Source organism: Pongo abelii, chromosome 11 (assembly GCF_028885655.2).
Source record: "Pongo abelii isolate AG06213 chromosome 11, NHGRI_mPonAbe1-v2.0_pri, whole genome shotgun sequence".
Lineage (NCBI taxonomy): Eukaryota > Metazoa > Chordata > Mammalia > Primates > Hominidae > Pongo > Pongo abelii.
In genome coordinates, this window is record NC_071996.2 from 139,897,291 (window position 1) to 139,912,665 (window position 15,375).

General features: G+C 44.9%; 1 protein-coding gene across 5 annotated transcripts in view; it reads right to left on the bottom strand.

The window, feature by feature from the left end:
- IQCA1 (IQ motif containing with AAA domain 1) overlaps window positions 1–15,375 on the bottom strand; it is a 170,252-nt gene that overhangs the window by 29,118 nt on the left and 125,759 nt on the right. For 3 of the 5 annotated variants that reach the window (XM_009238278.3, XM_024243837.3, XM_054550023.2), the window contains exons 14-15: window positions 12,653–12,760; window positions 8,248–8,447 (exon numbers count right to left, since the gene is read on the bottom strand). In XM_009238278.3, coding sequence (XP_009236553.3) covers window positions 8,248–8,447; window positions 12,653–12,760 — 308 coding nt within the window. The remainder of the gene's footprint in view (window positions 1–8,247; window positions 8,448–12,652; window positions 12,761–15,375) is intronic. The other 2 variants (XM_063713148.1, XM_054550024.2) reach the window with 1 other exon arrangement.

Consider the following 15,375-nt stretch of genomic DNA (forward strand, 5'->3'; position numbering starts at 1 on the left):
TGGGCTGACCCTGGGTGGAATGGGAGGTAAACTGAGGCAAAGCAAAGAACTAGAGAGGAGCTGGGATGCAGGGGCTCACAGGAAAGACTGGGCACAGTAACTAGGACAGGACATGCATGTATGTGTGTGTATATGTGGTCAATGTGTGTGTCAATGTGAGAGTGTGTGCATGTGTGTGTGTATGTTAGTATGAATGTTAGTGTGCACATGTGTGCATGTGTGTGTGTGTATGTTAGTGTGTATGAGTGTGTATGTTAGTGTGCACATGTGTGCATGTGTGTGTGTATGTTAGTGTGTGTGTGTGTGTGTATGTTAGTGTGTGTGTGTTGGGGGCAGGTTGGTGCTAGTAACAGGAACATGTTGATGCAATTAGTGCTTATCCAGACTGTGTTCAAGGGGAAGGTGTTGGATGGTGGGGGGCATCAGGCTTACAAACCACCTGAACTTAACTCTTGAAGCCCCATCTCCTCCCCAGCCCACTGCCCACCACACTATGGCCAATGAATTCTCGCCAGGTGGAACAGACTCTAGCCAGCTTGGAGAAGCCTGTGTGCAAAGCCATTCTCAACTTCCCAAGGCACCTCCATCGCCCCCACCCCGAGTGTTTCCGGGTTGCCTAAACATTTTGAATGCTTGTGGCATCAAACCCTGGTCCTGCCTTGTCCCCACTGCCCCGATACACAACACCTGCAGATGCCACTCTGTGTTTTTGGTGATTGACAGCCTGCAGAGTGTGTTTCTACACCTGATTGACACACGGCGCCCGGGGCCTCCACAGCCTGACGCCCTCCCTGCGTGGTGTGCTCCCTGTCGTCACTGGACAGGTGGAGAGGGATGTGTATCCCGGGTCCTGGAGAAGCCTGGCTCTCTTGTTGCCTTCCTCCTGGGAGTACCCTTCCCACGGCAGCCTCTGACACAGCTGGACCCGGCTACATGGCCCACCCTGGTCTAGGGGCCTTTCTTTCGTGTCTTTTTTCTCCTCCTTTCTTTGCAGGTGCATGTGTCTGAATTCCGAGAAGTTTCCTATGTGTTGGGGTCTAGGCTCCCTCCCCACCCTGGACCCCCTCCCGGGTGTCTGGTTTGACGTGGCCTCCCAGGACTGACACCGATGTTCCAGGCAGGGGAAACAATGGCAGAGGCCTTGTTGGCCATACAGAGGCCTGCACCCCCACCCACAGTGGGTTTTGATGGACTCTGGGCGCTAGTGAGGTGTCTGTCTGGGTTCCTTACTGTAGCACATGGTCAGTGTGGCCCACTGTGGGGCGTGGAGAGTGGGGAGGCCCTGCCTATGTGGGAACAGGCTATGTGGGCGCTCTCTGCACTTTCTCCTCCCTTTTGCCAGGAACCGAACCGAAAACTGCTCTGAAAAATAGTCTACGTAAAAAAGAAAAGGTTCTGCAGCCTATGTGCACGTCGCTCCTCAGCCTGCAGCTGTGTCTACACACAGTGGAAGGTGAGCCTGGCCTCTTCATGGACGACCCGCTCAAGACTCAGGGCACTGGCCTCCCACTGTGTCCACACCTGAGGCTGCACTGGAGCTGCTAAATCCTGTGTCCGTCTCCCCATGTCCTTGCTCCTCTCTTTTCTCTCCCCCTCCTTTTTGATCAGCCCTGTTTTGGGGGCCAGATGTAGGCCTTGCATTATCCTTACTGATATTCACCTTGTAAAATGAGACTAACATATGTATTACACTAATTGTACATCTCTGTGTGTCTGTGTGTGTGTTTTTTTTTAAAATAAAATCAACCACAAATAGCAGCAATGTCTTTGTCTGGGTTATTAATCAGGAAGACAAGTCTTCTTCTATGAGCTACAGAAACATACCTTTTATGAGCTACAGAAATTGGCCAGGCACCCCTGCTGACACCTGAACTAGCTGTCTACACCACCACACACCACATCTGGGCAAGAGCTCTTGGTGTGCTGCCGTAAGGCTGCTGGCTGTGAGCCCACAGAGGAGCCGGGTGGATGGTACTGGGACACAAGAGCATCGAGGGTCCCTTTTGTCCAGATGCTGCAGACCACTGTGGGTCACGTGTCCTACAGCTGACACTGCCTCGACCCTGTTCTCCCAGGTCCTCATTCTAACTCAGCCCTCAGGGGCCAGGTCACCAAGCAGAGGCGAGGAAAGCAGAACCTAAGAACCTCCAGAGGCAGAGAGGACCCTCGCCACAGATCCAGGGGGCCACGGAAGCATCCTCTGCTCCAGCCTCCTTCCCTACGCTCTGCCCTGGCCTTCCCTTGCCTCTCTCTAATGAGAGGTCTGGAGGGTTAGGGCCATGCTCACTGGCAAGGCGGATGCAGGAAGAAGCAGAATGGCTTTCAGTTGCTTCATCTTCTCACACTGGGATATTCCCAGCAGACTCACTGGCCCAGGAATGGCCTTGCCCCTGTGTCTTGTGGAGGGCACAGCCTCCCACAGGGTGGGGCATGCGGAGCTGATGCTTCCCCAGAGGCCAGCTGGGGGCCATGCGATGGTCTTGGGGCCTGACCTGGACTGAAATCCAGAGGTCAGTCCTCTGATTCTCTTGCATTTTTGTTGAAATTCAGCACTCTGAGTGTCAGTTTTCTTATCTGTAAAATGGGCACGTTAATTCATACCTCATCAGAGCTTTGATGCAATTAGAAGAGAAAGTATGTGTAAAACGCCTTAGCACGTGCCTGGCTCCAGGGCAGAGGTCAGAAAAAGCCCTTCCCGCTCCACTGTCCCCTGATTTACTATTATACAGACTCAAGGAGGCTGGTACCTGGGGTGGGTGGTAGGCAACAGCCCTGCCTTATAACTTCTTTCACCTGTGAAATGTTTATTGCATGTTCATCATTTGTCAAATATTTCTTAATTGGTTAGACAAATACGATATTCCTTATATTTCCAAGATATGCATATTCTTTTCTATGTATAGCTTTAGTAGTATAGGGAATCTGAAATAATAGTCATTTACTTGTAGACACATTTCTTAAAAAGGAAACGCTTCCCCTCACCCCTCACTCATTACTCCATTAGTTACTGTGTGTAAAATAAAGAAATCCTCCAAACACAATGTTCACAAAATGGATTTGAATTTACGGTTGTGAAATAAATCAGAGACTCATTTTCCCTGCGCGCTTCCACGGTGCTGTGAGTTAGGCGAATGCCACCTGCCTGAAGTGAGAAATGACGAGCATTTCCCAGTAGCTGCATTATTTACCTTCTCGAGATTAACTCGGTAACAGGACTTCTCTATAGGAAGACTCCATGAGGAATCAGGCCCTTCCGTTATTTCACCTTCTCCTGCAAATGCCATGAACCATATTTTGCTGCCCTCGAGCCACGGCCGGTGTTCTGCAGCTCACACGGCACAGTCAGGCACTCCAGCTTCCTGCCATCAACTTACTAGCACAAGCATCCTGTCCCGCTTGCCTTTGGTTAATTAAAAGCAAATACCTCTTTGCAATGCAGATAGTTGCTCTGTCAATCACACTGGGACATGGCAGCCTCACCGCACACAATTTTTAATTGATTGACTCCCACTCCTGAGACCTCTGGGTCTTTCATTAATCAGTTATATACACAAGAAAGGTGAAGTTTAATGAGGTGTATGTCAGGCACTCTGACATGAAGTGGCCCAGGTGGGTGAATGTGGTGCTCCACATTTTAATAATTTGACACCCAGCATTTTGCAGTCCACACAATGCCAGTTTGTGATAATTCTAATAAGCACAAAGATCGCTTATCTGGTATCAAGACAAAATCTCTCAGCAGCAGGAACAAAGACTTTCCTAGAGTGAGAACAGAAAGATCACATCCTTGCTCTGTCCTAGATTCACACCAGGAGCTACTAAACTGTTTGGTGAGTCAGAAAACGGATACTTAATTCAGCCCTATTTCAGTGAGTGGCCATATAATGCAGTTTTGAAACTTGGAGGCTCTGGAGCCAGACTGTGTGAGAGCCTATCATTGCACTGCAACCGGGAAAATTACTAAAATGATTTGTGCCTCAGTTTTCTTATCAGTAAAATGGGTATAATGATAGTAGTGCCTACCTCATAGAGTTGTTGTAAGGACTGAGTGAGTTAATACATAGTGATGTATGCAACAGTCTGGGATATATAGATGCTTACAAAACACTAATATTTTTATATTTATGTGCTTCTGTCTGTTACTTGACAAATGTCAACAAAATTTGATGTTTAGAATGAACAAATTGAGGTGTTCTTTTGGGCAAGAGGATGGGTTCATTTTACCTTTCCTCTGAAGAACTTAGTGCTTACAGCTTGATAGTTAAGCACATGGAGGCCACAAGTCAGGCTGCCTGTCTTCAAATTCCAGCTCACCTTCAAATCACTGGCTAACTTTAGATGTGTGCTTGCGTGGGGGAAGATTCCAAGAAGCTCAGTGAAAAGCAATAGATGAAAAACAAAGAGAACAGGGCACATTCCTCAGCTACTGCCAAGTCAGAGGAGCTTGGTAAACAGGCTTTCCATTGAAACCCTGGAGTAAAGACCATATTCCAGGACTAAGAGATTTGCTTTGGACCACAGACAAAGTCAAAATAGACCCATATTAACAAAATGGAAAACGAAGTCTCTGCAAGTTCAAGCTGATCAGCCAGTAATATAACTGCCTGCTAGAACAAAGCCCCTCTTGCTTCAGAGGCTCCACAATGTACCATCCACAATGTCTAATATACAATAAGAATTATCAATCAGATGAAAAAACAGAGAAATGTGACACATGGTCAAGGGAAAAGCAGTCAAATAGAAATAGGCCCCATGATGACCCCGTTTTGAAATGAGCACATAAGGACTCTAAGGCAATTAAGTTCAAAGACTTGAAGGAAAAAAGATGGTCATATGAAATGGGTGGATAGAGAACTACAGCAGAGAAATGAAAACGAGTAATAAGCAAATGTAAGTGCTAGAACTGAAAAGCAAAAGAAGATCAGAAATAAAAAATAAGAAGATCAGAAAAAAGAAAATTTGTTGCCAGCAGATCTACACTAAAATAAATGCTAAAGGAAGTTCTTCAGCTGAAAGGGAAATGATACCAGGTGAAAACCTAACTTGACAAAGGGAAATGATACTAGGTAAAACTTAACTTGACAGAAACAAAGAGAGTACTAAAAAATGGCAAATCTAATCTGCTTAAGAGCAGATTAGAGATGGTAGAAGAAAGGATAGGTAAATTTGAATACAGATTAATATCCAATGTGGGAACTAGAAAGAACAGAGAACCTCAGTGACTTGTGGAGCAATATCAAGCAGTCAAATGTGTATATAATTAGAGCCTCAGAAGGAGAGGAGACAGAGAATGAAGTAAATACAAATTGGAGAAAATAATGGCCCAAAGTTTCTAAATTTGATTTAAAACATATGTTTACAGATTCAATGACCACAGTGAGCTACAAGCAGTATAAATACAACAACAACAACAAAAACCAAACAAGAATGCTTAGACACATCATAGTCAAACTGATGAAAATCAAAACAAAGAGAAAATCTTATAACCATTCAGAGAATAATGACACAGGAGATTACACAGGAGATAGAATTATTTATCTACACATTACACACAGGAGGTAAATAATTAAAAAATTTGCTAACTTTTCATAAGAAACAATGAAGGCCAGAAGACAATGGAATAATGTCTTAAAAGTGCTGAAAAAAAGGTCAACCCAGAATTCTATATCCAGCAAAAATATCCTGCAAAAATGGAGGCAATGTAAAAATATTTTAAGATAAATAAAATAAAGGCCAAGAAAACTTGTTGCCAGCAGATCTACACTAAAATAAATGCTAAAGGAAGTTCTTTAGCTGAAAGGGAAATGATACCAGCTGAAAACTTAACTTGACAGAAACAAAGAGAGTACTAAAAATGGCAAATATATGGAGATGTATAAAAGACTATATTCCTTCTCTCAATTTTTTAAAAAGACAAATGACTGTGAAATGCAAAAATAACATTCTATTGTGGCATATATAACATTTATAGATGTAAAATGTATAATATGAAAATGAAGGACAGAGATAATAAATGGATTATGTTGTCACAAGATTCTCATATTTTATGTAAAATACCATATTAATTCTACATAGCCTGTGATAAGTTAAGAATGACTACAGTAATCCGTAGGCCACCACTAAAAAGGAAAATAAAAAGAGACCAAAAAGAAGGCGGGAAAAGAGAAGTTGAATGAAAGAGGAATGGAACAAATGGAGAACAAATGGCAAAATGGTAGACGGAACTCAGTCATCTAAATAATTGCATATAAAAATAAACGGAGCAAATGTTCCAGTTAAATGACATATGTTGTCAGATTGAATAAGAAAGCAAAACCCAACTATGTGCTATCCATAAGAAATGCACTTTAACTATAAAGACACAGACATATTGGAAATAAAACAGCATAAAAATATACCGTATACACTCAGCATAAGAAAGCTGATGTGGCTCCATTAGTATCAGACCAGGTAGATTTCAAGACATGGAGTATTTCCAGGACAAAAAGGGTCATTTCATAATGATAAAATAATCAGCCAGGAAGGAAGACATAACAATCCTAAACGTGGATGTATCTCATAACAGTGCTTCAACATATATGAAGCAACTGACAGTACTACAGGGAGAAATACAGAAATGCATATAGTTGGAGAGCTCCTCAAAATTCTCAGAAATTTTGAAATACTAAAAAATATGAAATTAACCTAAACAATGAAATGAACCAATGAAAACAATAACCCAATGAAAGGTACAGTTGACACTTAAACAACACTCATTTGAACTGTGTGGGTGCATGTATACATAGATTTTCTTCCATCTCTGCCACCCTTAAGACAGCAAGGCTAACTCCTCCTCTTCTTCCTCCTTCTCCTCAGCCTCCTCAATGTAAAGAAGACAAAGATGAAGACCTCTATGATGACCCACTTCCACTTAATGAATAGTAAATAGATTTTTTCTTCTTTATGGTTTTCTTAATATTTTCTTTGCTCCAGCTGATTATAAGAATACAGTGTATAATACATACACCATACAAAATACGTGTTATTCAACTGTTTCTGTTATCAGGAAGGCTTCCAGTCAACAGTAGGCTATTGGTAATTAGACTTTTAGGGAATCAAAAGCTATATGTGGATTTTCAACTGCACAGGGGATTAGCCCCCCAACCCCTGTGTTGTTCAAGCATCAACTGTAGGTAAATGACTTGAATATAAATTTCAAAAAAAAGTTGTACAATGACCATAAAGTGCACGACAATGGTGGTTACACATTGTATACTCCACAAATTCCTCTCTGAACTCCTTCCTTACAAGCACGAGAGAAAAGGAGAGTGGGATGTCCTAAGTCGCTGCAGTGGGAGGGATCACGTGGCTAAGGGAAGAAATCCTACTGCTGTCGCTCCCTTGTTTTTCAGTGTATTAGCATGACACTAAGGAGACATTCCTGTCCGTTTATCATTCCTGTAAACTGCCTCTTGATGAGCATCTCTCATGCTTTAGAGCCCCTTAGAAAGCAGATACAGAGCCAACACCTAGCCTCCAATATGGGACAGTGTTTGCCACCATGTAGGTTTTGATACAGTAAAAGCTGGCACGGCAGTAACTGAAATGAATAGCATAAGGCTAACCTGGAGGTTCTCAACCAAGTAGAAATTAAATTTTGTAAAGCCTTGATACTAAATATAAAATATTCTGTATCAAAGTTCTTTCAAACACATTCATTTTGTGATGATAAAATGGAGACCCAGGGAAGCTAGGAGCTTAGCTAAGATCACAGAGCTGCTCGGATCCTGTGATATCACCACGTCTTTACATTACTCTGGTCGGCTTAGGTGCCTGCAGGCTTTTCCATCACACCTGCGTGAGGAGTGCATAGAAGCACAGAAGGTGCCATACCTTGGCAACTCATGTCATGTGAGGAAGAATCCAAATAATGCAAATATCTCTACCTGATGCCAATTATTACAGTGAGGTGGGCCGAACAAAGAAATTGTGGGTTTAATTTTCAATGAGACATGAAAGCATTTCCAGAAGGGTTCCTGTGGCAGAGGGAGGGTGATTGGAATGGCACAGTAGGGTGCTTATGGAAAGAAAAAGTTGTTTCTAATTGTGTGTGTTTGGCCATACGCAATAATGAAGTAATTTGCAGGAGTAGACAATGAGGAAATTTAAGAGAGTCATGCTTGTCTGCCAATGGAAATTATCTGCAGGGTTTGAAAATGTAATTTTAAAGAGGGAGGAGAGTTGGAAACCAAGAAATGTAATCAATACCTTGAAGACTGCATGCAGCATCATTTGGAGGCCACTTTTGCCAGGGTATTTCCCAGCAATGTTAGAGGAGGACAAGTTGAAGAGGTTGGCTCCCGTTTCGGTGCAGATGGCATGGACCAGCATTTTCTTCCCTACCCCGGACGGCCCGGCTAACAGTAGCGATTTCACCAAAGGAGCTTTCTCATGCACTGCTGCAGAACCTAAAAAAGGCAGAGGCAAAGTTGCTAATGTTCTGCCAAGAAAATCAGTGGTTCTTCAACTAGGATAACTCAAGGTCAAAACTGCATCGTGTGACCCCACTTTCTGCAACAGTGATAAAGGCGTCGAAAGCATTTCAAATCAGAGACACGCCTCCATCCCAGCCGGCTCTGTGGCACCTTTAATTTGTATGTCAGGGCTCGTGGTAGAGCCATAGGGTCTCTGCGGGTCCTTAATACCCTTCTTCTCCCCCTCTCCACATCAGTATTTCCCCTAAAATCATAATTTTAAAGAGCATTCCTGCAATAGCCTACCTCTGGCTGGTTTTTTTTTTTTTGAATGCTTTCTCTGCTTGTCGGCAGCAGCATTAAATTCTTTGAAAGCTTGGGAAGAGGAATGTGGAGACATAGACAATAAGGTTGACTAAGTGTTTATTTCCCTGCAACCCTCTTGCCTACCATTTAGTGATTGTTGTGAGATAAAGGGAAGATGGAGATCCAGGCAGCAGTAGCCTGAACTTCTTTCTCCTGCCCTGGTTTCTAGCTGTCAGTAGCGGCAGAGTTAACCTGACACTTGATAATGAAGTGACTTGAATTATTGGAGTCATTCAGAGGTTCATGCCCTGTGTTCTCCACCACACTATCAATTTCCTTAGTGCCCAGAAGGGGCCTCAGGTGTGAGTATTCTCCATTGCAGAGAACACAAGCAGAGCAGGTATTGGGCACAAAGCAACTAAAAAGTGAATGGGATTAAATTCTGGAAAGTGCTGTGATCAAATCATTTACTATCATGTTAGTTTGCGTTCTGTCACTTAATGGGCTCTTTTTGATAATCTGTAAATGTCAATATAATGATTATGCTTTTCTTTTTTCTTGTATAATTGAAAAGATACAGAAAATTTAAGTGATGATTAGACACGTAATTTTTATGGTTACCTACCATTCTCCACATAAACTTGGAAAATAGTTTTGAGCAAATTCTCTTTACCATGTAACTCAATGAGCATGCTTTTTATGTGGTTAGTAGGCGCTGCAGCAATCTAATGGGATAAAGGAGAGACTGTTTTCCACAACAGGAGAGAGATGACATTCATTTGTCCTGCGTTGGACACCTGGTATGGAAGGCTGCTCTGTGCTATCCCTGGCTGGGAGCTAGTGTGGGGGTCTGTGGGAGTGGGGACTGTGGCGGGGAGTGACACAAATGTGGAAAAGACTCAGGATTTGCTGTGGAGAGTTCAGGCCAGGGGCGGAGCTTAACCTGAGTTGCCATAACGAGAACGGGAGGCAAGCGGTGCGAAGGTCCAGGAGAGCTACAGGGAGTTCAGAGGAAACTGCTCCCTGTGGGGGACTCAGGCTGGACTTCCAGGAGGAGGTGGCACCTGGGCCGGCCTCCGAGGAATGGGCAGAACGGTAGCGTGCGGTGAGGGGGTGTGTGGGCAGGCTTCATGTGGGGCCGGGAAGCCAGGCTGGCACAGGGAGGGGTGAGGAGCCAGCGGTCAGGGGCCCTGAAAGGTGGTCGGGGACTGCAGGTGCCAGGGGTGCTGGCTGAAGCCAGGGGGCCGGGAGAGGTTTCTGGGAGCGGTGGAGCGAGGAGAGAACAGTGCTGAGGACAGAGCCTTGGATTGGCAGGGGGCAGCAGGAGGCAGAGGAGCAAGGGTGGGTGGGTGGACCCAGGAGAGTGTATGGCAGTGACACAGGCAGTGGCCTTCCAGAGAAAGGGGGTGGTCACCAAGGTCACCCAGAGAGGTGAAAAGGGTGGTCCCAGGGAGGCCTCTTCAACTGGGGCCTGGCTGACCTCAGGGAGGGCAAAGGTGGGCAGAGGGCCCAGGAGCTGGCAGGACACACATGTGCCAGTGTCCACAGCTCTTCCTGCCCCTCTTGTAGAGCTACCAAGAGACACAGTATGGTTCCAGTTTTCGCACCTGAGCCCTGTTCAACTTTCCGAGGATTAAGAGATAACAAGGAGGCCAGTGTTCTGTGTCCTCAACCCAGTTTAGCCCCTTCCTAGCCCTGTGACTCCAAGGAAGTGCCTCTGCGTCTTGGAACTGCTTATGAATCAGTAAAAGCTGGACCACGTCCACCTGGAGGGGTTTGGTGGGAGATGAAACAGTGGACGCGGTTTCTGCTCTGTGAGCATGCCCCCACCCTTCACTTCTCCCTTATCTCTACGTGGCAGTAATACCTCCAGGAGGGTGGGTGGATGCTGACCAGATACTTCCTGGGCTTCGTCTTCTCTACCAAGGTGGTTTCGGAGTCTAAGCCCTAGCCCCAGGCTGCAGCCGGTGTCTCCTGGACAAGTATGTAAGCGGCCAGGAGATGTTCTCAAGGTCCTCTGCTGAGTGGCTGGGTTTTTAGTCTGGGCAGCGGCCACCATCAAGGTGATCGAAACAACTGGAGCCCCCAAACATTCCCTTTTATAACAGGATGTTATTTTAATGTATGAAATGTAAATCAGCCTCCCAAAAGCTTAACTGTGCACACAATTCATCTGCCTAATGTTTCTATGCATTCCAAACACCTGGCACACATGCCCTGCCATGAGAACAAATGCCCCAGCCAGCTCTGCTCTCCGGAGGACTCTGCAGCCCTTTCTGACAGTAGGTTCCTCAGTGAGAAAGGGAGGGTGCAGGTGGGGTGCTTCCTGAGGGCCCTTCTGTGGTGTGTTCAAAGCCAGCTTGGAAACCACAGATACCACCTTGTATCCTTTGCAGCTGTGAAATACACCAACCTCATTAGGGAGGCGTTCCCTTCCAAACTTGTTGGCTCTTGGTTCTTTCTATTTCCTGCTTCCCTCCCTGTCCCTCTCCCTCCCTCCCTCCCTCCTCCTCCTCTCTCTCTCTTTGTCTCTCTCTCTCTTTCTCTCTCTCTCTCTCTCTTTCTCTCTTTCTTTCGATGGAGTTTCACTCTTGTCACCCAGGCCGGAGTGCAATGGCATGATCCCGGGTTCCAGCAATTTTCTAGCCTCAGCCTCCTGAGTAGCTGGGATTACAGGCACCTGCCACCACACCCGGCTATTTTTTTTTTTTTTTTTGTATTTTTAGCAGAGACGGGGTTTCACCATGTTGGCCAGGCTGCTCTCGAACACGACCTCAGGTGATCCGCCCACACTGGCTTCCCAAAGTGCTGGGATTACATGCATGAGCCACCGCGCCTGGCCTCTTGGTGCTTTCTGTCTTACTGCCTTCCACGATGCTTCAAGGAAGTGTGAGGTCTCCTCTATTTTATTTCCATTGACATCTATACATTTATTCTGTTGACCACAAATTATGTTGCCCCTCAAATATGATATATTTGTTATATATAATATAAATTACATGCTATTATATAAAACATATGTATTATATATATATAAATGCATATTAACCCCAAATTCCATTTACTACTTCTGACATTAATTTAGAAGAGGAATTAACTATTTCTTGCCAGTAGGCTTAAGTTCTGAAGTCAAAGTGGAACAATGAGGGTTTGAACTACTCCCATCTCATTTTAAAGCAAATTAAACACCCAGAAGGTGATTTCTATTTGAGAGTTGTTGTCAGAACTGAAACTCCTGGCTGGAGTTGCCATCCCTGCCCCTGGTGATTCAGGTCATACACATATCAAAGCCATAAAAAAAAAAAAGAAAAAAGCGAACGTGAGCCGCAGATATCTGTGTTACGGAGAGCCCATCTTTCCTGCACCACCTGCACACCACAGAGCTCTAGTGTGTCTGTCTGAAAAAAGTCACAATTGAACCTCATTTAGCAGTGAGAGTAGACTTCGGTGAAAACTGGCAGGGCCTTAAAGGTGATCCTTTAGATCCATGAAACACACTTGCACTGACTCCTGAAAGGCTGCCTCTGTTTAGGACCTAGTAATAGGAGCCTGTGGGTAAAAGGCAAGTGGTAGCCCTAGCTCATTCTCTAATTTGATTAATCGTAATTGCAGGTACTTGCTTTGCCTATTATCTCCCCAGCTCATTGCCCGTATGTCCTTCAGCCCAGCACTGCTAAGCAGGCACACAAAGAGGGTGCAGAAGTGCTCTCCCTGGTAGTAGTTTCTGTGCTCATGGGTGCACTATCAAAATGAAACTGTGCCCACTCAGAATTCTCAGTAGGAAAAGTTAAGCAGCAGTGTACTTTTGATGACAAACAGGAACACACTGTCCAAACCAGCAAGCAGTGCAAGCTGCTTTGGAAAAGGCACATCCACGCACGCCGAGTCTTTACCTAACGGCCAGATTCCGTACAATGTGATGAGCTGTCTGACATCTAGGAGGGAGGGCATGGGTTCTATGGATACCTGGCGAAGAGTAGTCCCCAGGTAGCTGTACTCACCTGGAGAGAAAAGAAACAGAGGAACAATAAATGGAAAACAGCGCTGGTCTGAGCTGCATAATTTTGGCATCTGCAAAATGATCGGAGAATACAAATTGAACATTTCAGAGCAAAGAGAATCCTATCAGGAGAGTCATTATGAAGAACACACCTTTTCTCAGATAGAGGTTTGAAGAAAAACTATCCAGGTAAGAAAGCCCTGCTCTACTAGCTAGAGTAAACTGGGAATTATGTTGACTATTATTAACCTCCTAATACTTTCTAAAACAACATTTGAATATTGAGTTATGTGAAATGGGACAAAGTGCTAAAAAGAAGGACACACAAAAAAGGCTAAAATATAGGGGGCTCTGCTTTATTTATATTCCAATAGATTATGTATAACATTTGTGCAAACTTTAAAAATAAGTTATTTAAGATCGATGTAGAATTTGTATTGGAGCAGTATAAATCTGAGTGTAAAATGCAGTCATTTGAAAGGAAGGGTATGAGTCTAATTTAGGATAAATAGAAACATCTCCTTTTGAGGGTAATATTCATTTACATTTTTATCATTTTTAAGATTACCAAAGGAATAATGCAGAAATAAATCTTTACAGGTTTAATTAGAAGATATCAAAGGGCTTAATTGTAACTAGTCATAAATCTGAAGTGTTATTTTCTAACTAATTTAGATAAGGTCACCAAGAAAATTAGTTTGGCTGTCTCCATTTGTCATGAGGATGGACCTTTATAGGTTCATATGATTCTCTCTTGATTTGTATCTGAATCTGGAATAAAAATATTCAATGAATGAATCACCGTGTCTGGATTTTTTTCCCTGATGCTTTCTTCCTATAGCGAGTCCTGGTCCTGCAGAGCTTCGGATGCTACACGTGTACGGCAAGTACAATATGCACATTTATGTGTGTAGGAAACACTGAAAATATCCCAAGCTTTTAAGCATTTTCAAATGCTAAGAAAATCAGAGTTAAAATTCGGACAGTGACCGCTGTTTTGTTGTGGGGCGGGGGGCAGCCTTTCAGAGCCTCCACATGAACAAAACGTCCTTGGCAAGGACAATGGGTACTGGTTGGGAGAATGAGTGATAATGAAAGCATCTATTATGGCTTCAGATACCACACTTTTTAATGAGCAGGTAATAAATAGAAGAGTGGTTAATTTAGCCTCCACTAGAATAGAAAGAGATCCTGTAACAACCACTAAATCCAGCGCTCATTGCCAGCAAACATGACATTCAAGGTGACATCTAAACCCGTATTCATCTCCAGACGCACCATATTTTCTAGAACCTAACAGATTTTGTTTAAACAAATTATATTCAGTTGAATTAGTGGGTGTTGGTTCTAACAGAGGCAAGGACACAAGCAGCCCGGGCTGCCTGCCAAGTTCTGAGACTCGCACTGAAAGCACATTCCCGTGTTTGCAGTGGCCCCGCGCAGACCATGCCCCTTCCCATCCGTGCATTTGCAACTTGGAAAGTTCAGGATTCCCGGCACAGACATCAGATCTTCCACAGGGGAGGGAAGAAGAAAGTGGCAGACGAAAAGGCATTTGGGATAGAGGGTGTGAAAATGCCAGGAAACCCAGATCAAGGGGGCAGAAAACCAAACAGGGGCTGCGTGACAGGTGGAATCGAATCCCCTTGCAATTCTAAGTGGAAGTCTTAATCCCCAGCGTCTCAGAACGCGACCTTATTTGGAAATAGGGTTGTTGCAGATAGATTTCATTAAGATGAGGTCATTAGAGTGGACCCTAAATCCAACAGGACTGGTGTCCTTGTAAAAAAGGAGAAATTTGGACACAGAGACAGACATGCATAGAGGCAGAGCACCACGTGAAGACAAAAGCAGAGAGGGAGGTGATGGTTTTACACCAAGCATCACCAAAGATCGCCAGCCACACGCCAGGGGCAGCTGAATGCCGTGCAGGGTGCAGCCTGGGGTGCTCCATCTAGCCACTTGCTTAATGTTTACAGCGATTTAGTGAGGCATTCACTGTAATTACCTCATCCCATAGTAGTGGAAACTGAGGCACAGAAAGAGTAAGTAAAGGCCTGGCATCCTGGAGGGAGGCAGCCTCAGAAGGACGAGAGGAAGGAGAGATTCCTTGAGCTTGGGAGGAGAGACTGGTCAGTGGTCCCTGACCAGCGGGCATCCAGCCCCAGGCCCTGGAGGTCTGGGGGGCCTTCATGGGCACTGGCCCCTAGAATATCTCTGCAGCACCCTGGTGCTACCTGGGAACTGGGGGCCTTGAGGATACCTAGGGCAGGAGTGGGGACTGGCAAGAAGGACTGAGTTTAAATCACCTTGGTAGTATGGGGGTTGTGAAGCCAAATTAAGGTGATATAAAGAAAATAAGGAACTTGCTATTTCTTGCACACCTGAGATTGTGGCAGGTGCTTGCTGCTGGGCACAGGGCCAGTTCTGGAGCAGGGTGGCCATGCAGGGGTGCAGCAAGCAGTGGGGTGGGTGGTGGGGGTGGGCTGGTGGGAGCCGAGGGCTGGGCCTGGAGGAAGGGGTCGTCCCCAGCTCTGCAGTGCAGGCTTTGCATCCTCTGGCTCTGTTCCTCCCCTTGTCTCCTGTAGCTCTTACCTGCTGTGATTCTAACGACTC